This window comes from Oncorhynchus kisutch, linkage group LG6 (assembly GCF_002021735.2).
Source record: "Oncorhynchus kisutch isolate 150728-3 linkage group LG6, Okis_V2, whole genome shotgun sequence".
NCBI lineage: Eukaryota > Metazoa > Chordata > Actinopteri > Salmoniformes > Salmonidae > Oncorhynchus > Oncorhynchus kisutch.
In genome coordinates, this window is record NC_034179.2 from 54,765,430 (window position 1) to 54,788,354 (window position 22,925).

The 22,925-nt window shown below is 45.1% G+C and overlaps 1 protein-coding gene across 3 annotated transcripts in view; it reads left to right on the top strand.

The window, feature by feature from the left end:
• The window catches only part of ppp2r2bb (protein phosphatase 2, regulatory subunit B, beta b), a 104,345-nt gene that overhangs the window by 75,420 nt on the left and 6,000 nt on the right, over positions 1-22,925 (top strand). For 2 of the 3 annotated variants that reach the window (XM_020485949.2, XM_020485950.2), the window contains exons 2-5: positions 10,532-10,629; positions 14,371-14,536; positions 15,177-15,289; positions 19,774-19,951. In XM_020485949.2, the coding sequence (XP_020341538.1) occupies positions 10,532-10,629; positions 14,371-14,536; positions 15,177-15,289; positions 19,774-19,951 (555 nt within the window). Of the gene's footprint in view, positions 1-7,382; positions 7,741-10,531; positions 10,630-14,370; positions 14,537-15,176; positions 15,290-19,773; positions 19,952-22,925 lie in introns of those variants that run through there. The other variant, XM_020485951.2, reaches the window with a different exon arrangement.

Below are 22,925 nucleotides of genomic sequence, written 5' to 3' on the forward strand. Positions count from 1 at the left end.
GGGAAGCTCACGGCTGGGTTTCTCTTTCTAGTCCGTATTAGTTTGCAAGCCCTGCCACATCCGACGAGCGTCAGAGCCGGTGTAGTAGGATTCAGTCTTAGTCCTGTATTGACGCTTTGCCTGTTTGATGGTTCGTCTGAGGGCATAACCGGATTTCTTATAAGCATCCGGATTAGTGTCCCACTCCTTGAAAGCAGCTGCTCTAGCCTTTAGCTTGGTGCGGATGTTGCCTGTAATCCATGGCTTCTGGTTGGGATATGTACGTACAGTCACTGTGGGGATAACGTTGTCGATGCACTTATTGATGAAGCCGGTGACTGAGGTGGTATACTCCTCAATGCCATTGGATGAATCCCGGAACATATTCCAGTCTGTGCTAGCAGAACAGTCCTGTAGTGTAGCATCTGCATCATCTGACTACTTCCGTATTGAGCGAGTCACTGGTACTTCCTGCTTTAATTTTTGCTTGTAAGCAGGAATCAGGAGGATAGAATTATGGTCAGATTTGCCAAAAAGATGGTGAGGGAGAGCTTTATACGTGTCTCTGTGTGTGGAGTAAAGGTGGTCTAGAGTTTTTTTTCTCCTCTGGTTGCACATGTGACATACTGGTAGAAATGAGATATAACGGATTTAAGTTTCCCTGCATTAAAGTCCCCGGTCACTAGGAGCAGTATTTTCTTGTTTGCTTATGGCCTTATACAGCTCGTTGAGTGCGGTCTTAGTGCTAGCGTTTAATTGTGGTGGTAAATAGACGGCTACAAAAAATATAGATGAAAACTCTTGGTAGATAGTGTGGTCTACGGTCTATCATGAGGTACTCTACCTCAGGGGAGCAATACCTCGAGACTACCTTAGCATTAGCCATTGTGCACCAGCTGTTATTGACAAATAGACACACACCCCTATATTACTCGTGTTGTTGTTCAGTCACGACTCTGTGAAAAATAAGATATTACAGTTTTTAATGTCCCGTTGGTAGGATAGTCTCTAATGGAGCTCATGCAGTGACTGCATGCAAAATATCACAATTGGTTAGAAGCCTTTAAAACGGCAGCCATTCCCTCTGGCGCCATTCTTTCTTTCTAATGTAGGGAATAGGGTGCCATTTGGGATGCAGAGTTATAGTGTGATGAAGAGAGATGTACATTACAGTATGTGGCCAACCTGTCAGCAGTATGGATGACCTTAACATCAGGGACAGGACAGGATAGAGACAGACAGGATGTATAGAGACCGATTAGAAAGAGACAGACAGGACACAGACAGACAAGAGACAGACAGGACAGAGACAGACAGGATAGAGACAGACAAGATAGAGACAGACAGGGCTAGCCAGGACAGGAGAGCCACTGACCGCTTACGTGTGGATAAACACTTTGTTCTCTCCTGTCTCATTAAGCCTATTGGATCCAACACAATTCACAAATGAGGCCTGTTATGTAACACACAAATAGGAACGTTAACAAGGTCATTCAGCTGTCAATCTGTTGTTTCATCAAGCTATCTGATGATCATCTATAACACACCAAATCTAATTTTGGATTTCGAGCATAGCTGACAACACATCATTCCATACTGCACTATTTTCTATATGTATGTACTATATATATGTAGAAGCGGGTGGGGGGGGGGAGGGGGGTTTAGTGTATATGATTATGAAGCAGTAGTGAAGATGCAGTGTGCTGTTGCCAGTTCAAAGCCTAAGAACAAAGTCCTCCCAGCCTATGCTCCTCATACAGCCCCTGCTAGTCTAGGAGGGGGTCGTCATGGAAACCTCCTAAAATTCCCCCAACACACACAGACAACATGGAGGTGCACTAGGGTAAAAATATAACAACCCAGTCTTCTTTCTTTTTCACTCCCCCTCTTTTTTCTCTCTCTCTCTCTCTTTCACTCTCCCTCCCGTATGGAGCCATTTCAGTGCCAACAGAAATTGTATTTTAATTTGAGGATATTTGAATGTAGTATTGTTTTATGTTTAATTGACAAAATTTAAATCATTGAATTCATAAATTGAACTTGTATTTCATGATTTGAAACTAAATCGAATGAATATTGCATTACGATTTAAAATACAATTTCAATTGAATTCAAATTCAATATTTGTATATTCAGCGTAAATATGGTAGATATTGCATTCATGGTCTGTGTATCAAGTTTACAAACCATCAATTCAAGTTAATCAAAGTTGAATATATTTAATTTCTCACATGCATTCAGATTCAGTTCTTTAAATTCAGATTCAAAACCCGGAGACCACGTCCTGGTACTTTGCCTGCTAGGAAAGGTAGAGGAGAACAGATAGAATCAAACTCTCTCAGTGGTCAACAGAAGCTTCTGCTGGTTTCTGAAGCCAATGTGGCATGTTGAATTTATTTCCCTACTATGGATTTGGCTTTAGTGTTTGAACCACTTTAGCGATAAGCTATTATGACCCCATTCCCAAAAGCTAACATTCTCTGGAGCATTCATTTGCTTTCTGCTCCCATGTGTGATGATCACAGGCTCCGTTAGGAGTGTCACAATAACAGCAATTTGGCCACTAATATAGATGTCTCCTAGCCAACTTTTCAGAATAGCCCTGTCATAGCCCTTCTAAGGATAGCCTTTCCACCCCATATTTTATCTTGCTCTTGTGACTGACTGGGTTCGAACTAGGTCTCCTGAATGCCACAAGGCTGTTAGACCCCTTAGATTAGCACATAGGCATTAGTTCAGGAAGCTAACACAAGTCTTCAAGTCTCCAATAAGGTTCACCCCCCCCCCCCTTGGACCTCATACTCGGAGATCACGGCACCAATATAACAGACTGGGTTCGAAATCAAGCCTACTGCACAACAACCCTTTCTGTGGCAAACAGAAGCAGAAGAATCTGTGCACCTACTTTAATACACCCATCCAAGTCACAGGACCAATGTCTAGGCAACAGGCTAACACAGTCTTAACCCAGTCAGTCACATGTTAACCTTATAATGACTACCCTTGCCGGAGACATGAGACCAGGGGCCGACTGGGACCAAAAATCGGCCCTGGCATTTCTAACACACCAGCCCATTCTTATGTCCAAGCCCCTTCGCCGGCCCATTCTTTTCCTCCAGGCCCCCACAATGACCCATTATTTCCCTTGAGGCCCCCACTATTATAATTTTGTGCAAAAAAAAAACACGTTTGACAGGCCCACTGGGCTAAAAATGGACCAGCCCATCTGGCATTTGCCCAAAATTCCAGATGGCCAGTCTGCCCCTGCCTGATGTCAAACTAGCACATCTTCAGGTCTCAGGGTAGGTTCTCATCACATAAGCATTGATCACCTAAACTTGCTGGATCTTGAAGTACTCGCTAAGCAGGCAGCGTGGCGTCCTTTACAATGGTGCAACTGGACTCGAATCTACAGTTGCACTGGTACAATCGCTGGGGTTGCTGTGGAGTGAACTAAAGGGGTGAATGTCGCAGATGGGGATATTTGAAACTCACTCATCAGCAATGTTCCCTTTCTTTAGGCACTGAGCAAATGTATGGTCTGCTGAGCGCAAACTTGAACGTTGTGAAAATGATGTGCATCTTCTGGCACACGTTGACTGTGAACACTGAGGCTATACACGCTTTAAGGAACAGTTTTAACAGTGGACAAGTAGGCTACGGTGGCTATTTGATCATAATGTAGGCCAACCAGAGTGGCCTACCATCAAAATAAATGGAGAAAATGCATCCCATAACATTTTAAAATGGAAACAGCTGTTCTATCATTCAGCCTACAGTAGCAACTAATGTGTGGTGTTCAATGTAGTCCTACATTCTGTGAGACTTTTGGGAAAAAATATGCAGGGCTTGACATTAATTTGTTTATCCACTTGTCCTTCAGACAAGGAGGTGACTTAAAATGTGTTGTTTGTGCAAGAAACCACTTTACGAAATGAAGTTAATTATTATTCCCATACCATTATTACAGAGAATCAGACAAATTATGCTACCTTCTGCATATTGGCTACTTAGCTTATTCAACCCTGTCTCAAAAATACAACACTGCCCCTTTAAGACAGAATAAATTATCAATACCTGACTCGCTTTTCAATGATGACTAGAAATGAACACATTTTGTACTCTTGAAGGAAGCAACTATTCCCCCATTGCTGACTAGAAATGAGCTATAACTCTGGGCTAATAACTCACTTACTAGCAAAGAACATTAACAAATGTGCACACGTGGCTTAATGCAGCTCTCGCTTTGATCTCAAAGCAAGCGCATCTACCATAGCCACGGGAAGTAATGGTGCTGAGGGTGCTGGAGCACCCCCTAAAAAATCGGAATAAATATATATATATATATATAAATATATATATAATATATAAGTAGTGCACTGGGGTTTTAATAGTCCTGTATTAGCCGGACCAATATGGACCAATATGTCTGCAATGTGGGCAAAAACCCCCCACCCCCCTGTTGACCAAACATCTATATTAGTGGTTAATATTGGCAATTCCCACAGTAAAGGGAAACGTTGATAGTGTCAACTAAAGGGGAAAACTAGAAGTTGAGTGAAGTTCAATCTCGTGCTTCTCTGTGCTGGCTGATATTTATTTTGTGCGGCAGTCCCGGGGGAGCTGCGTGCCAGCGCATAGCTTACAGGGAACATTGCTCATCAGCCTGAAGTGTTGCTCCTTGCGCAATTGAAGAAAGCCTTTTTTCAATAGAGGGGTGGGTTGGAATGAGGGCAGTCCAGTGTGGGCAGTCAGGAGGGCAGTCCAGTGTGGGCAGTCAGGAGGGCAGTCCAGTGTGGGCAGTCAGGAGGGCAGTCCAGTGTGGGCAGTCAGGAGGGCAGTCCAGTGTGGGCAGTCAGGTGGGCAGTCCAGTGTGGGCAGTCCAGTGTGTTTGCGAGGCTGAGGTCCTGAGTTTGAGTCTCGGTACAAGCTGAATCAGAGGGAAGCGGTACTCCTTAATCAAGCAGTGTGTCGTCCTTTACATGAACTTCCTGAACTTATCCCTATAGGCTTTAGCTAAGTGGACTAACACGGTCTTGTGACATGCAGCAGACCTGGTTCAAACCCAGTCAGTCACAAGAGCAAGATTAAATTGGGGGTGGAAAGGCTATCCTTAGAAGTCATTTACAATGGTTTTTGTTTACCACAGTGAGCTTTGGATTCTATGACAAGGCATTTCAACTACAGTTGAATTTGGAAGTTTACATACACTTAGGTTGGAGTCATTAAAACTATTTTTTTCAGCCACTCCACACATTTCTTGTTATCAGACTTTAGTTTTGGCAAGTCGGTTAGGACATCTACCTTGTGCATGACACAAGTCATTTTTCCAACAATTGTTTACAGACAGATTATTTCACATATAATTCACTGTATCACAAAAAATCCAGAAAATGATGTTGTGGCTTTAGAAGCTTCTGATAGGCTAATTGACATCATTTGAGTCAATTGGAGGTGTACCTGGGGATGTATTTCAAGGCCTACTTTCAAACTCAGTGTCTCTTTGCTTGACATCATGGGAAAATCTCAAGAAATCAGCCAAGACCCCAGAAAAAAAAATTGTAGACCTCCACAAATCTGGTTCATCCTTGAGAGCAATTTCCAAACACCTGAAGGTACCACGTTCATCTGTACAAGCAATAGTATGCAAGTATAAACACCATGGGACCACACAGATGTCATACTGCTCAGGAAGGAGACTCGTTCTGTCTCCTAGAGATGAACATACTTTGGTGCGAAAAGTACAAATCAATCCCAGAACAACAGCAAAGGATCTTGTGATGATGCTGGAGGCCATAAAAAAAGCCAGACTACGGTTTGCAACTGCACATGGGGACAAAGATCATACTTTTTGGAGAAATGTCCTCTGGTCTGATGAAACAAAATTAGAACTGTTTGCCCATAATGACCATCGTTATGTTTGGAGGAAAAAATGGGAGGCTTGCAAGCTGAAGAGCACCATCCCAACCGTGAGGCACGGGGGTGGCAGCATCATGTTATGGCGGTTTGGCTGCAGGAGGGACTGGTGCACTTCACAAAATAGATGGCATCATGAGGTAGGAAAATGATGTGGATATATTGAAGCAACATCTCAAGACATCAGTCAGGAAGTTAAAGCTTGGTCGCAAATGGGTCTTCCAATTGGACAATGACCCCAAGCATACTTCCAAAGTTGTGGCAAAATAGCTTAAGGACAACAAAGTCAAGGTATTGGAGTGGCTATCGCAAAGCCCTGACCTCAATCCTATAGAAAATTTGTGGGCAGAACTGAAAAAGCGTTTGCGAGCAAGGAGGCCTACAAACCTGACTCAGTTACACCAGCTCTGTCAGGAGGAATGGGCCAAAATTCACCCAACTTATTGTGGGAGCTTGTGGAAGGCTACCCGAAACGTTTGACCCAAGTTAAACAATTTAAAGGCAATGCTGGCAAATACTATTTGAGTGTATGTAAAACTTCTGACCCACTGGGAATGTGATGAATGAAATACAAACTGAAATAAACAATTCTCTCTGACATTTCACATTCTTAAAATAATGTGGTGATCCTAACTGACCTAAAACAGGGAATTTTTACTAGGATTAAATGTCAGGAATTGTGAAAAACTGTGTTTAAATGTATTTGGCTAAGGTGTATGTAAACGTCTGATTTCAACTGTATATTCTTATGTGGGGCACATTTTGTGACACTCCCTTCTAACGCAACCTGTGATCATCATAGAGTGAATCACCCACGTCCAGGCTCCAGAGAGTCTTAGCTTTCAGGAATGGGCTCATAGTAGCTCATAGCCAAAACGGTTCAAATGTCAGGGCCAAATTAATTGTTTTCAGAAACCGCCAGAAGTTTCTGTTTACCACAGTGGGCTTTGGATTCTATCAGTTCTCTTCCACCTTTCCTGGCTGGCAAAGTACCAGGATGTTGTCTCTGGTTTTGAATCTGAATTTAGAGAACTGAATTGGAAAACTGAATCTGAATGCGTCTGAGAAGTTGAATTTATGAAACTTTGATAAACTTGAAATTATAGTTTGTTAACTTGATGCACAGACAATTAATGCAATATCTATCATATTGAAAATTCATATATAAATATTGAGCTTGAATATTCAATTAAATGGAAATTAAATGTTAAAGCTGACTGTAATATTCATTCAATTCTGTTTCAAATCAGGAAATACAAGTTCAGTTTACAAGTTCAACATTACAATATCAAAAAGATTACATTTAAATAAAAAATGATGGAATTCAAATAAAATGTATGTTGGCACTGAAATCGCTCCATACTCCCTTCCCTGTTTCTCTCACTCTCTCTCTCTCTCTCTCTCTCTCTCTCTCTCTCTCTCTTTTAATCACACAAAAAAACACATCTATCTCTTTTCCTTTCATTCCATCTCTTTCTCGTTCTATCCCTCTCCATTTCTGACATGCTTCTCCTGGGAACAAAATATCATTATTTAAAAGCCCGGTCTTGTTTGTTTGCTTGGTTTAATGTTAATTATTCAAATCCGGACCGAGCGTTGTCGGTAAAAGCACTCTGTTCGCGAGTGTGTGGGAGTATGTGTATGTGTGCGAGGGACTCATCTCTTCAGGTCTGAAGAGAGTTTCGAACAATACAAATATACCTGCGAATGAGAGAGCGAGCCACAGCCCACCTGGCAGAGTATGTACCCGTATCTCTGAGAGGATTGCATAGCAACAGTGTACCCAGGCACAGCCTCTAAAACAGATGCATCTGCTAGAGGAAGACCAGGGAAGATGTGTCAAAGGTAGGAATCAATCGACCACAATCTGCTTGAGGGGAAAACTCATGATCGACTCCTTTGTTTTTCAGATGAAAACAAACAATTTCCATTCTAGGCATGCCAGTTGAATTCTCTTAACCTCACACTGCTAGAACCAGCATATTCTACTTGATACATCTCAGTTCTGGATGTCCTGACCTGAATCAATGTTTGGTGCGTTCAGTCGACAGGTCATGTGAGGTAGCCAGGTGTGTCATGTCATTTTTGTTGTGTGTGACGTGGGTGGAAGGGAATCTACAGGGTTAGATAAGGAGACAGAGACGGAGAGGATGCTCGCCCGCCTTGGATAGTCTGTGTGTTTGGGCTGAGGATAGTTATGCATAATAGACACACAGATCCTCCATTTAGAAGCAAATCCCCTCCGCTGGCAGGGCAGGGCAGAGCTTACTGCTGCAGCATACATAAACACCCAGCAGCACATAGACAGCAATACAGGCTCTTTGTCTTCTTCGAGGTTGCCAAATTGTACGGTCGAGTCAAGAGCGGGGCGTGGAGTACGAGACACTTGAGAGGCTGTTAATGCGTACAGTGAGCTGTATTGGGGCTGTGGTGGCACTGATACGGCAGGCTGTTTACACAGACAGACAGAGGGGAGAGCATTCGTTCCCTAAGTTCCATGGTGGTGTCGCAGTTCTTCAACGCTCCCTAGTGAGGGGTTCCTTTAATTAAACATCCCCGATTGCCCTACTTTCCTCTGTGGCTGTGTGGGTTAAGATAGTCCTCATCACACTGCAAGACAGCCAACAATGGCAGCTTCCTTTGCCATTTCTCTAAGCCCCTAGAATGCAGACGGGTTATCTGGATTTGCGCACCACCTACAGTGATGCTGCTAAATGAGACGTTTGTGTCGTACACACACATTTGTCTGTTTGTGTTGTCCTCGGTGTAGTTTGTGTATGTTTCTCAGAGATGCAACCACAGTAATTCTGTACCATCGTCAACGGTTGGATGCCTGGCCACCCTGTTGGGGTCTGTAAAGACAGACATTGCTCTTCCATCTCTATATATGAACATGAGTGTGAGCATCTATCTACCATCTTTAATATTGTAGGAAGAGGGTGTGGGGTGGCTCTTTTGTAATGCAATTTCACTGTCAACCACATGAATGGAGTGTTCCGAGTGTGCGACGGATGGACCAGAAATGTCATTTGTATCTGATCTGATGTGATTGAGTTGTGGAGACATATTGCGGAGGCTTCCCTGCCACAGAGAGAAGCAGCAGGCTGTAATTCTCCAGGTCCACCATACCGTGTTATTGTAGAGATCTGGCGTGTGTGTCGGGGAGATGTGTGAGAGGGTTTTGCATATGAATGGGGTGGTGACAGACAGTGTGGGGGCAAGGGGCAGGGGGGGTGCTACTGATGGAGCTAGCCTAGCGAGGGGGCTGTAGCATTGTGAGTGGCCCAGGCTGTTGTTGTAGTGGTGGCCCAGGCCTTTCATCAGCCCTGAGATGAGCTAGTGGCACACATAATTGATCCGACCCATGGACACGCTATCTGAGCAGGCCTTTCTGCCTCGGAGAGAGCAGGCCTTCAAAGACTTGAGGAGCTCATCAACTGCAAGTGCGTGAAAATAGACCGCTTGAATGCATTGAAGAATCAGGGTTACGTTTTTTAACTCTGCCTCTTGACCCGCCTACACTAGACAGTATATACAAAAGTATGTGGACACCCCTTCAAATTAGTGGATTCGGCCATTTAAGCCACACCCATTGCTGACAGGTGTATAAAATCAAGCACACAGCCATGCAATTTCCATAGACAAACATTGTCAGTAGATTGGCCTTACTGAAGAAATCAGTGACTTTCAACGTGGCACCGTCATAGGATGCCACGTTTCCAACATATCAGTTTGTAAAATTTCTGCCCTGCTAGAGCTGCCGGTCAACTCTGTGGTGTTATTGTGAAGTGGAAATGTCTAGAAGCAACAATGGCTCAGCCGCGAAGTGGTAGGCCTCACAAGCTTACAGAACGGGACCCCTGAAGCTCATAGCACGTAAAAATCGTTCCAAACTGCCTCTGGAAGCAAGGTCAGCACAAGAACTGTTCGTCGGGAGATTCATGAAATGGATTTCCATGGCCGAGCAGCCACACACAAGCCCAAGATCACCATGAGCAATTTCAAGCGTCTTCTTGGGTGGTGCAATGCTCGACATTGGACTCTAGAGCAGTGGAAACGTGTTCTCTGAAGTGATGAATCATGCTTCACTATCTGGCAGTCCAACAGACAAATCTGGGCTGTTTTTCATGGTTCAGGCTAGGCCCCTTAGTTACAGTGAAGGGAAATCTTAACGCTACAGCTTACAATGACATTCTAGACAATTATGAGCTTTCAAATTTGTAGCAACAGTTTGCGGAATCCTGTTTCAGCATGACAATGCCCCGTGCACAAAGCGAGGTCCATACAGAAATAGTTTGTTGAGATCAGTGTGGAAGAACTTGACTAGCCTGCACAGAGCGCTGACCTCAACCCCAATCAAACACCTTTGGGATGAATTGGAAAGCCGACTGCAAGCCAGGCCTAATCGCCCAACATCAGTGCCCAACCATATACTTATGGTGAAGGTGGTGCATTTCAAGCCATTCACCGATTTAATTTCACATAGCTGGGTCTTGAAAATAGATTTGACGGTTGTCAATGAGGTGAAGGTAACAGAACGTGACTCATTCAGGCATACAGTCGGTGGGCAATGTACTGTATCACTGTATTAAGTATCTCAGTGAGGTAACGTTTCTCTGTGTGTCTTATCTTCCAGCTGACATCATATCCACGGTTGAGTTCAACCCAACTGGAGAGCTGCTGGCAACGGGGGACAAGGGAGGGAGAGTAGTGGTGTTCCAGAGGGAACAGGAGGTAAGACCGGCACGGACCCCCATTCTCATCATGTCTCTCACATCCTTGGCACTCTGTTTTACTATGTCACTAACCATTTGCCATCTAGCTCATAAACCTGCATCTAATGAACCCATATTTTGAACCTTGAATGAAATAACATCACATCGGCACATGCATTACCATTCATAAACGTCCCTTTTTCAGGACCCTGTCTCTCAAAGATAATTCGTAGCAATCCAAATAACTTCACAGATCTTCATTGTAAAGGGTTTAAACACTGTTTCCCGTGCTTGTTCAATGAACCATAAACAATTAATGAACATGCACCTGTGGAACAGTCGTTAAGACACTAACAGCTTACAGACGGTAGGCAATTAAGGTCACAGCTATGAAAATTCAGGACACTACAGAGGCCTTTCTGCTGACTCTGAAAAACACCAAAATAAAGATGCCGAGTGTCCCTGCTCATCTGTGTGAATGTGCCTTAGGCATGCTGCAAGGAGGCATGCAGACTGCAGATGTGGCCAGAGCAATAAATTGCAATGTCCGTACCGTGAGACGCCTAAGACAGCACTACAGTGAGACAGGACGGACAGCTGATCATCCTCACAGTGGCAGACCACGTGTAACAACACCTGCACAGGATCGGTACATCCGAACATCACACCTGTGGGACAGGTACAGGATGGTAACAACAACTGTTCGAGTTCCACCAGGAACGCACAATCCCTCCATCAGTGCTCAGACTGTCCGCAATATGCTGAGAGAGGCTGGACTGAGGGCCTGTTGTAGGCCTGTTGTAAGGCAGGTCCTCACCAGACATCACCGGCAACAATGTCACCTATGGGCACAAACCCACTGTCGCTGGACCAGACAGGACTGGCAAAAAGTGCTCTTCACTGACGAGTCGCGGCTTTGTCTCACCAGGGATGATGGTCGGATTTGCGTTTATAGTCGAAGGAATGAGCGTTACACCGAGGCCTGTACTCTGGAGCGGGATCGATTTGGAGGTGGAGGGTCCGTCATGGTCTGAGGCGGTGTGTCACAGCATCATCGGACTGAGCTTGTTGTCATTGCAGGTGATCTCAACGCTGTGCTTTACAGGGAAGACATCATCCTCCGTCATGTGGTACCCTTCCTGCAGGCTCATCCTGACATGACCCTCCAGCATGACAATGCCACCAGCCATACTGCTCGTTCTGTACGTGATTTCCTGCAAGACAGGAATGTCGGTGTTCTGCCATGGCCAGCGAAGAGCCCGGATCTCAATCCCATTGAGCACGCCTGGGACCTGTTGGATCGGAGGGTGAGGGCTAGGGCCATTCCCCCCAGAAATGTCCGGGAACTTGCAGGTGCCTTGGTGGAAGAGTGGGGTAACATCTCACAGCAAGAACTGGTAAATCTGGTGCAGTCCATGAGGAGGAGATGCACTGCAGTACTTAATGCAGCTGGTGGCCACATCAGATACTGGCTGTTGCTTTTGATTTTGACCCCCCCCCCCTTTGTTCACACTATTCCATTTCTGTTAGTCACATGTGTGGAGTCTGTGGAACTTGTTCAGTTTGTGTCTCAGTTGTTGAATCTTGTTATGTTCAAATATTTACACATGTTAAGTTTGCTCAAAGTAAACGCAGTTGACAGTGAGAGGGCGTTTTTTTGTTGTTGCTCAGTTTAGATGTTGGTTGGATCTGGAAGAAACAGTGCCAGCGTGTTACAGTAAAGGCTCGCACACATCGCACCGAATGTTGATCTAGCGTTCGTCTGCCGATCGTTCCGCGCACTGTGTTTTAGGGACCACCCACTGTTGACAACTGACTGTCTTCACCCGATTCTACATGTAAAACTGGTGTACACTCGGTTCGCAAATGATGGCTGACACTCTGTTCAGAGATGCCAAGTACTCTCGGCGAGCAAACGCTATTGGTGTGTCTGAGCTCTTACATTCGCTGGGTTACTGTGAAGTAGTAGGTGTAGCAGCAGTAGTAGTAGCAGTAGTACTAGTAGTGGAAGTGTTAAGGGTCTGTGAATGTTTATTCAGTGGTTGTAGGAAGTATTATGGAAAGATTATGGGCCACTCGGGGAGGCCTACCGTCTCCTTTGGAAGCTGGATGAAAGGACTAGACAGCGTCTGAACCTTCTGTCTGGCTGTGAGAAAATATGAACGTCGGGGACTGCATGAGTCCCCCCCCCCCCCCCCTCCTCCTTTCTCCGCGTCTTTTCACCTTCCAGCTGATTTCAAGGCGCTCCATAGTATCTGCTAATCCTCACACCAGAGGCGCTTTCCCCCCCTCCCCTCTTGCTTCCCCCTGTCTTCACCCCCGCAGAGGGCAAATCTGTTTCCATTAATACCCATCCCTCTTGTTTGGTCATCTGATTTGGCTCTATTGATTCTGAAGCTTCCTGAGGTGAAACCTGACCTGCCATGTTGGCTGAGTTGAGGCTGCTGCGCTGTTATTGAGCGATCTCGCTGGCCCTTTCTACAGATCCTGACAGCCTTACAATAGATTTAACCCACTTTTGCCTGATTTCTCATAGTTCTACTCAACAAAAATACCTTATGGAGGCACGAGGTCTGTACTATGTCAGCAGTTATGTCAACCCGTATAATGCCGGAGAGGGATTTTGGTGACTGCTCAACATACTATCAAATAAAATAAAATAAAATTTATTTATATAGCCCTTCGTACATCAGCTGATATCTCAAAGTGCTGTACAGAAACCCAGCCTAAAACCCCAAACAGCAAGCAATGCAGGTGTAGAAGCACGGTGGCTAGGAAAAACTCCCTAGAAAGGCCAATACCTAGGAAGAAACCTAGAGAGGAACCAGGCTATGTGGGGTGGCCAGTCCTCTTCTGGCTGTGCCGGGTGGAGATTATAACAGAACATGGCCAAGATGTTCAAATGTTCATAAATGACCAGCATGGTCGAATAATAATAAGGCAGAACAGTTGAAACTAGAGCAGCAGCACAGTCAGGTGGAAGTTGAAACTGGAGCAGCAGCATGGCCAGGTGGACTGGGGACAGCAAGGAGTCATCATGTCAGGTAGTCCTGGGGCATGGTCCTAGGGCTCAGGTCAGTTGAAACTGGAACAGCAGCATGGCCAGGTGGACTGGGGACAGCAAGGAGTCATCATGTCAGGTAGTCCTGGGGCATGGTCCTAGGGCTCAGGTCCTCCGAGAGAGAGAAAGAAAGAGAGAAGGAGAGAATTAGAGAACGCACACTTAGATTCACACAGGACACCGAATAGGACAGGAGAAGTACTCCAGATATAACAAACTGACCCCAGCCCCCCGACACATAAACTACTGCAGCATAAATACTGGAGGCTGAGACAGGAGGGGTCAGGAGACACTGTGGCCCCATCCGAGGACACCCCCGGACAGGGCCAAATAGGAAGGATACTACAGTCCCCATGTTTTGTTAGTTCCTGGGTAGTTCCTGGGTAGTTCCTGGGTAGTGTGCGTATGTATGCTTGATCTAGAAAGCAGAAACCAGGCCAGCGACACATCTGCTGCTGTGAAAATCTCGGGTTGCTGTTTCCTTACATTTTGTCTATTCAATGCAAATAGGAAGATCCCCACTCTCAAATTGTGTTCAATGTACCCCTCTGTATCCTCATCCCGCAATATCATTATCTTCATTTCATTATCAAGCTTCAAACACTGGATGTTTTTTTTTTGCATGTCTGAATAGCTGAATAAATCCCAGAACATCTGCATATTCTTCCACAAACTCCAACGTTGTCCTTGTTGTTTCAGAGTAAGAACCAGCCCCACAGGAGAGGGGAGTACAATGTTTACAGCACCTTCCAGAGCCACGAGCCTGAGTTTGACTACCTGAAGAGCCTGGAGATCGAGGAGAAGATCAACAAGATCCGCTGGCTGCCTCAACAGAACGCTGCCTACTTCCTCCTCTCCACCAATGGTAAGCCGCACAGCCAGCTTTAGGGAAATCACCATATTTTACTGCTCACTTGTCGATGTTAGTATTTGCTAATGGTTCCATTACCTCCGTTACATCATCTGTTGCATAATACAGCCTATTGATTTTAGCCAAGCAGCTGCATTATGGAAAAGTCTTCATGTTAAAGTGCCGCAAGAGGCAGGAAGTGGCTCTTCTCAAGTTACATATTCACATATTCATCAGTCACTCCATTGACCTTTACAATACTGCAGTGCCCCTCCTTTTCACCTTTCACTAAATGTATTAGACGGGGAACTTGCATCAGCAGACAGACTCGTATGAGGGCAGAGCGCTATCTTTGGACATCAGTGGAACAAGCTAGGCTGGCAACAGGAGGCTTTAATCAGGTTAATTGGAGGCTATTGATCTCAGCTGATATATCTGCTATCTATTTATGTCATGCCAACCCTCCGCAGTGGCAAGCTTCCAATACTGTAGCAGCACAGCAGATCGAGCCGCACACCACTGAGTCGCCCTCCTCCCCTCCTCAGCGCAGCTAGCTATCTCCCCGAGCCAGATCAGCACAGTGCACCTTTCGTTTAGCCTATCCCTCATCTGTTGTTACTCATCCCTCTCTCCCCTCCTCCTCTCCTCCCTGCAGATAAAACAGTGAAGCTGTGGAAGATCAGTGAGCGGGACAAGAGACCGGAGGGCTACAACCTGAAGGACGAGGAAGGGAGGATCCGAGACCCAGCCACCATCACCGCCCTGCGGGTAAGATGCCAACCCATGCCCCACCCCCGGTGTCACCACAGCCTCCGGGCATCTCTGTGCCCACCCGCCCAGTGCTACACACAGAGGTTGAACACTGATGTCATCCTTCCTCTGGCAACCTGTGTCATTATCGCTCCCTATGGCAGTTTAAGCCTCTATCTCTCCCCCAGTGCCTCTGAGGGATTAAAGAAACTCGCCTGGTTTCATATCTTGCCAAATGCACATGTCTGTCAGTGTGAGGGTGTGGAAGGGGTGTTTCTGGCTCTTAGAGGGGGGGGGTAGGGGTGGTGTAAGCGGGGGACACCAAGCGCCAGTGCTGCTGACTGACCAAACATTAGCCAGGTCCAGTAGTGACCCATCTGTCTCCACCATCCTGTACCCAGGGGTCAGCATGGGGTCAAATGTCACCGCATGTCGGAATCAACTCTGTTGGTCGCTGTCAGGTGGTTAAGCCATGATAGTAGATTATAGCTGGTGTAAACAGAGGTCTTACGATGGCTAGACGTTTGTTGTCTTTTCCTTTTATAAACATAAAATGCCTATTTTCATCATCGTTGTGTTCCATGAAAGAAACCCCCCCCCCCAGAACAAACATTGGAATTGAATCCTCTCTTTTTCTCCTCCACTCTCATTAAAAAAGGAAAATGTAACAGACATGTTTTCCTTCGTTCAAGAGCTCACACGCCGCACTCCTCAGTAAATATCATATTGATTTAGGATAGAAGTGAGCGGTGCAGAAACTGTATCAATATTTCGACCCCTGACTCGTGCCAATCATCCCTCTCTCCTCATACTCTCATTTTCCACTCTGGGCCCAAATTGACCCTTTACGCAACACAGCCTTTGGAAATCAATAGAAATCACATTACGGTTGAGAGATGGAATTGTGAAACATCATTGAATGGGATTAAGTTAGTGGGAGGGAGCGACAGTGTTGCAGGCTGTGCTTGACTTGGGCAGGATCTCACCGGAGCTGAGTACCGGAGCTGAGTACCGGCAACTTCAATTTTCTAATGCTTGACCTCCTGTTCCTCTTATAGAATATTAGCTCAAAAGTATTGTGGAGCTTCGGCACCTAAATGTAAGCAGTACTGGCACCCAAAATGAGTACCGGCACCTATTTCATTCCAAGTCAAGCACTGGTTCCAGGACTGGCACAGACTATCCATTATATTGATCAGATACTCTAGTGGCCAACAATGAACGTAAAAATAATAAAATGGAAGGCAGTCAGGAGTAGGCAAGATCAGGTGGGATAATTTGAGCCAATGAGAAGGCAGATACGTGTGTACAGGCACAACAGGCACAACGTTTTCCACTAGTTACCACAGCCACAAAGTCAAAATTGGCTCTTATCGTAAAAAGTCATGAAAACAGAACATTTATTTTTTTGTTATTAATTTAAGGTTAGGTTTCAAATCAAATTTTAAGAAGAGAAATTGTAGAAATAGTTGGGGTGTATGACTTTGGCTGTGGTAACTAGACCAGGCACCACTCCGATAAATAGTGTATTTTCTCAAAGTTGCCGGGATGTCACTTGTCCTACTTATATCAGTACACTCGTAACAACCGAATCATTACGAAACTTCTATTAGATCAAGTAAGCCACATGTAGCAAATATGCTAGTCAATTATGTGTTAACCAAATTTGACACTCCCTAATTAACCTCCATACGAAAACTCCTTGCTTGGTGAGCGAAGAAAATGTCTGTCAGTCACTCTGAGAGAAAACACGATGTCACCCATCAGAGAGGAGGCGGGCTGTACTGTCAGTCTGTCCCAGTGCCCTGCACCTTACTAACTGACTACACTTAACCCCATGTGGGACCAGTACAGGATCAATGCTATTGAAAATGTCCACTGCTCACTAGCATACCACTGTGTATGCATACCACTGTGTATGCATGCTCTTTGGGTTGAAGGTGGATTTCCCATGCCTCTCCTATCCTGTCTGAACATATCACCCGCTTGGCTTGATTCATGTCCAGGTCTTTCTATTGAGTAATAACTGTGGACCGAAGCAGCTCCTCCCAGCGCTGCCTCATCTGAGAAACAGACGTTGATGTATGAGTTAATGACCTCAGCAGTCTCTGCAGCATGATCCTCCTCCACCTCTCGCTGTGTGATGGTGTGACCGTGCCGGGGCGCTGAGAGACACTCATCATGCTAGCAGACTCATATCTGATAATCATTGGCTGTGCTGCGCTGTGTCTGTGTGGCGTTGACAGATGGTTTGTGTTCACTGTCAGACAGATACCCAATAATGGTCAGCCAAGGAGGCGTCCAAGAGTGAATGCACATTAGTGAGCATGTCCCACTCCCCCTCTCTGTCACTAGTTATCACTATCTCTCTCTCTCTCTCTCTGTCACTAGTTATCACTATCACTCATTACTCATCTCTTTCTCTTCCTCTCTGTCACTAGTTATCACTATCTCTCTCTCTCTCCCTCTCTCTGTCACTAGTTATCACTATCACTCATTACTCCTCTCTCTTCCTCTCTCTCTCTGTCACTAGTTATCACGATCTCTCTCTCTGTCGCTAGTTATCACTTATTACTCCTCCCTTTCTCTTCCTCTCTGTCACTAGTTATCTCTCTCTCTCTCTCTCTCCTCTCGCTGTCACTAGTTATCTCTCTCTCTCTGTCACTAGTTATCTCTCTCTCTGTCACTAGTTATCACTAGTTATCTCTCTCTCTCTCTGTCACTAGTTATCACTATCACTCATTACTCCTCTCTTTCTCTTCCTCTCTGTCAAATTGTCAGTACTCCGTCTCCCTCCAGGATTCTTCATATTCCTTTTCCCCTCTAGTTCTTTCCATAGTCTCTCTCCCCCTCCCTCTAATGTGTAAATGCATCTTTCCCTGTTGTCTCTCCCGTGCCGAGCCTATAGATCAGTGGTAGTACAGATTATTGTATGGGACAATATACAAATGCTTTTGAGAAAGATAACAACAAATAAAATAACAATTTTATTGAGTAAATGTTTCTTTATTTGATTATTATTTTGAATAAGACATGAAAATGCAAATGAATTCAAGGTTATTTGTTGAAAAAAATGGACCCCCCCCCCCCTGAAAAAGTTGAATACTATATAACATTAGAGACTGGGGGATTATGGCTGAGAGCGGTAGAAATCCAATCCCAAGTGTGAATTGTCTGTGTGTGTGTGTGGGTGGGTGGGTGTGAGCGGTGTGTGTCTGTGGGGAGAGTGGCTGGAGGGGCATTTATCACTTTGCACAGACAGGAGAGGTTGTGTGTGGGTGTGTGAGGGGGAGTGCTAGTGAAGGTGGGGGGGGGGGTCCCTGGCGAGGAGCTGCAGGCTACAGCTGCTCCTCCTGTATGGCCGTTAAGCAGCTCTGTGAGGGGTTATCGTTTACCAGCGCTTTTATTGCTCTTCCAAACAGAGCCAGAGGAACCACAGACAGACAGAGGGAGGGGGCAGTCTCTGTCAATAACACACACTACAACTGACAGCTCCACACAAATGAAGGAGTCGTCTGGGTTAGTGCTGGACCAATATACCGTACAATCCTTCGTTTGGGATCGAGATATCTAAAACCGATTTCTTTGTTTTGGCCAATATGATGGTAGAAATACCCGCATGCCTATATCATCAATTGGAACTTGTAAACAGCCACAAGGTTTCCTATCTCCTGCAGTCATTGTCAATCATGAAACCCTAATGCTCCTCTATAAGAGTCCTCCTCACATCCAGAGATAATGATCATGATGCATCAGCACAAGCCTCCTGCTGATTCCACTGACTTGGCAATGCATTAGTCTAAATTGCGAGGCGCGTACGAGACAAAATCTGGAACATTTGTCAAGAAAGGGGCCCATAAAGTGTGCGAGTGTGGCAGACAAGGCCTTGCACAGTGGGGGTCTGGGTCTCTCTAGGGGCCCCCTGTTGTGTGGCTAGTATCTAGGGGCCCGGGCTGAGATTTGTCATCATTAAGGGACCCTACTCCCTGTGAGAACATGGGGTTCCCCATTATGGGCTGGCTAGAAGAGCTCTCAGTTCAGTCTCACACTGTCAGAGTGGTGCATGAACAGCCCATACTTGAAATACTGCACTCACTGAATAACTGACTGTTGAATACACAGGTGATTTGATGTTTATAAACACATATTTTTCTTATTCTCTTTCTCTCCCTCCCTCTCCACTTTTCTCTCCCCCCTGCCACTCTTCTTCCCTCCATCGTGTCCCCCCTGCCACTCTTCTTCCCTCCATCGTGCCCTCCCTGCCACTCTTCTTCCCTCCATCGTGTCCCCCCTGCCACTCTTCTTCCCTCCATCGTGCCCTCCCTGCCACTCTTCTTCCCTCCATCGTGTCCCCCCTGCCACTCTTCTTCCCTCCCTGCTACCCTCCATCGTGCCCTCCCTGCTACTCTTCTTCCCTCTATCGTGCCCTCCCTGCCATCCTCCTTCCCTCCATCGTGCACTCCCTGCCACTCTCCTTCCCACCCTCCTTCCCTCCCTCCTAGGTGCCAGTGTTGCAGCCCATGGACCTGATGGTGGAGGCGACGCCCAGGCGGGTGTTCTCCAACGCCCACACGTACCACATCAACTCCATCTCCGTCAGCAACGATTACGAGACCTACATGTCCACAGACGACCTGAGAATCAATCTGTGGAACCTGGAGATCACCAACCAGAGCTTCAGTATCCTTCTCCCGGGAAAAAACATACTGTAGATGGCTAGACTGACCGCTGAGGAACTCAAATTAAGAGATTGTCTCACTTTGGAAGATGTTTTCATTTTTTTGTTGTTGGATTAACTCATTTATTGATGATGTATGCATCACAGTCAGGATGTTAAGCCGGAAGACAGAAAATATATACTATTAATTCTGAATTGCATTATTTCTCAGTTTCATGGGGAATAAAAAAGTTATAAATAAAAAAGTTTAAAGCAGTTTAAAGCTCTTGTATGCAATAGAATTTGGGCCATTCTGCCGAATCGGTGCCGTTTGCATGTTGTAACTTTTCAAAATTTAACTTAATTCTTTATCTTTTCTCAGCACTGTCTCTAATAACAGACATGTTTAACTATTCAAAATGTGTAATGGTCAATCTCAGGCAATAAAGTGGGTATTTTAAAGAAACGATTGGTTACATGTTGAAAAATATATATATCTGTAGCTAAAGTGTCAAATGCAGGCGAAATCTCTTTTTTTTAAGGGCGACCCCAACCTCAATTTTATCACAAATCTATCATGTGTTTTATCAAACAATTGTTTAAATGATGGACCAAGCATAACTGAAAAACCACTTAGGTATCTTCATTTTTTAAATAAAAAACAATTAAGTAACAGGAATGTGCACTGAGTAACAGGAATGAGCACTGAGTAACAGGAATGAGCACTGAGTAACAGGAATGAGCGCTGAGTAACAGGAATGAGCACTGAGTAACAGGAATGAGCACTGAGTAACAGGAATGAGCACTGAGTAACAGGAATGAGCGCTGAGTAACAGGAATGAGCGCTGAGTAACAGGAATGAGCGCTGAGTAACAGGAATGAGCGCTGAGTAACAGGAATGTGCACTGAGTAACAGGAATGAGCACTGAGTAACAGGAATGAGCACTGAGTAACAGGAATGAGCGCTGAGTAACAGGAATGAGCACTGAGTAACAGGAATGAGCACTGAGTAACAGGAATGAGCACTGAGTAACAGGAATGAGCACTGAGTAACAGGAATGAGCACTGAGTAACAGGAATGAGCACTGAGTAACAGGAATGAGCACTGAGTAACAGGAATGAGCACTGAGTAACAGGAATGAGCACTGAGTAACAGGAATGAGCACTGAGTAACAGGAATGAGCGCTGAGTAACAGGAATGAGCACTGAGTAACAGGAATGAGGGCTTGTATGTGTGAGAATAACTAGATGTCACAGAACTTCCTTCAATTAAACAAAGATAAAACAGATCATTATATTTGGCCAAAATGATCAGACAACATAAAGCAGTAACAATTGTGTGTGTGTGTTTTTGCATGAGTGCGTGTATGTGAGCGTGTGCTTGTGTGTGTGTATGCGGGGTGGTGTGAGCGGTGTAGAGAGAGAGAGAGAAGGTGTGAGTATCACTCCTCCCCCTGCAGCATGTGTGTCTGGCTCCTGCCTCTGCACAGCATGGGTTCTCCATCTTCCTCTACAAAAGGCAAGAAAGACAAAAAGCTGAGAATATTAAGCAGATCCTCAGATCTCTACATTGACTACCAGTATCTAATATTCACTTGAAAGTACTATTTTCTGCATATAAAACACAACATTCACTTGCAAACACGACATGCAATTGTATTTCATATAGAATTGCAATAAATTAATGAACAAACTTGCCTTTTCTAAGAAACAGTCTCTAGTTTGGCCCAGACTTCGTTGTCAATTTCCATGTAACGCCCTGTGACTTGCTTCGCTGGTGGGATGGTACACAGGATGTCTTGAAAGGGGTACCAAAGGATGTCTTCGCGTGCTGGCCAGCAAAACCTGTTGGCCCCAGTCCTTTTCATACAACGAACCTTGACGTGTGTGTGTGTGTTGTTTGTGTCTGTGATGATGCCAGGGTACAGTTGACCATCGTACTTCAGCACACACCATTTGCCGACAAAACCTCAGGACTTTGCCACTGATATTCTGTGGTCGTGGGAGCCTTCTGTCAATTTGAATGTGAAATGCTTTGCATTAAAGCACTCGCAGCTCAGAGGATGTCTTGCTGTGCACAAGCAGCTGACATCCCTGTAGGTCAGCTCTCCATGGAATTGGTTTACTGCCTGATGCATCTTCACCGTAGCTGGAACTGGGCTAACTGGAGGTGTAGTGAGGTGCTTCATGGCTTCTATCCTGGACTTGATCCGGTAGCAAAGTCTCCCTCCACTTTTTGCGACGTCTGCCCTTTTCCCCCCCTCTTACTAAATGTTATTGACTGTTTCCTTCCTGCCTGATGCTATGTCCTCCCTGTATTTCTGCTGTTCCTTCTGTTAAGTATCTCTCTCTCTCTCCTTTCTGGGTCGGCATCGCGTCCAGTGCGATAGCTTTTCGAGCGCGATAGCGTTTTTTTGCAGCATCTAATCGATTGGCTCCCTGTAAGTAATGTGTTCACATTGTAAAACTGAAAACACCATCAGTAATTCCAACTGTAAAACTTCAAATCAAGAGAATAGTATTTTATAATTAATCAATGTATATACCAGATACACATTTAAAATGGCTGTCATTCAAACTTCTCACTCCTGTGACTCTTATTCAGTCCTGTTACCCTTCATATGAGTAACAGGACTGAGTTTTTAGCATAGCATTTGCAAACACATGAAATGTAGCCACATTTGGCATCAATGCTAATAGCATGAGAACACTTAGCACCTTCAAGTGGTTTACCAAAACTATTAAAAAAGAAGAAGAAGCAATACCTAAATTATTTCTTAGATGTTAACAGGACTGTACTTTGAGATTGACATTCTCAGTCATACTTACAATATGATAAAACATAAGAGTGAGAGAACTTACTTTTGGACTTTCCATGGCCTTCAGGAGACTCAAATGCTACTTCCTGTTGATCATGTGACTTGTGGAATGTCCCAAATTTTTAGAGAGGGGAATGTGTCAGGCTAACAGGACTGAGTGAAAACCTGGGGACACGAC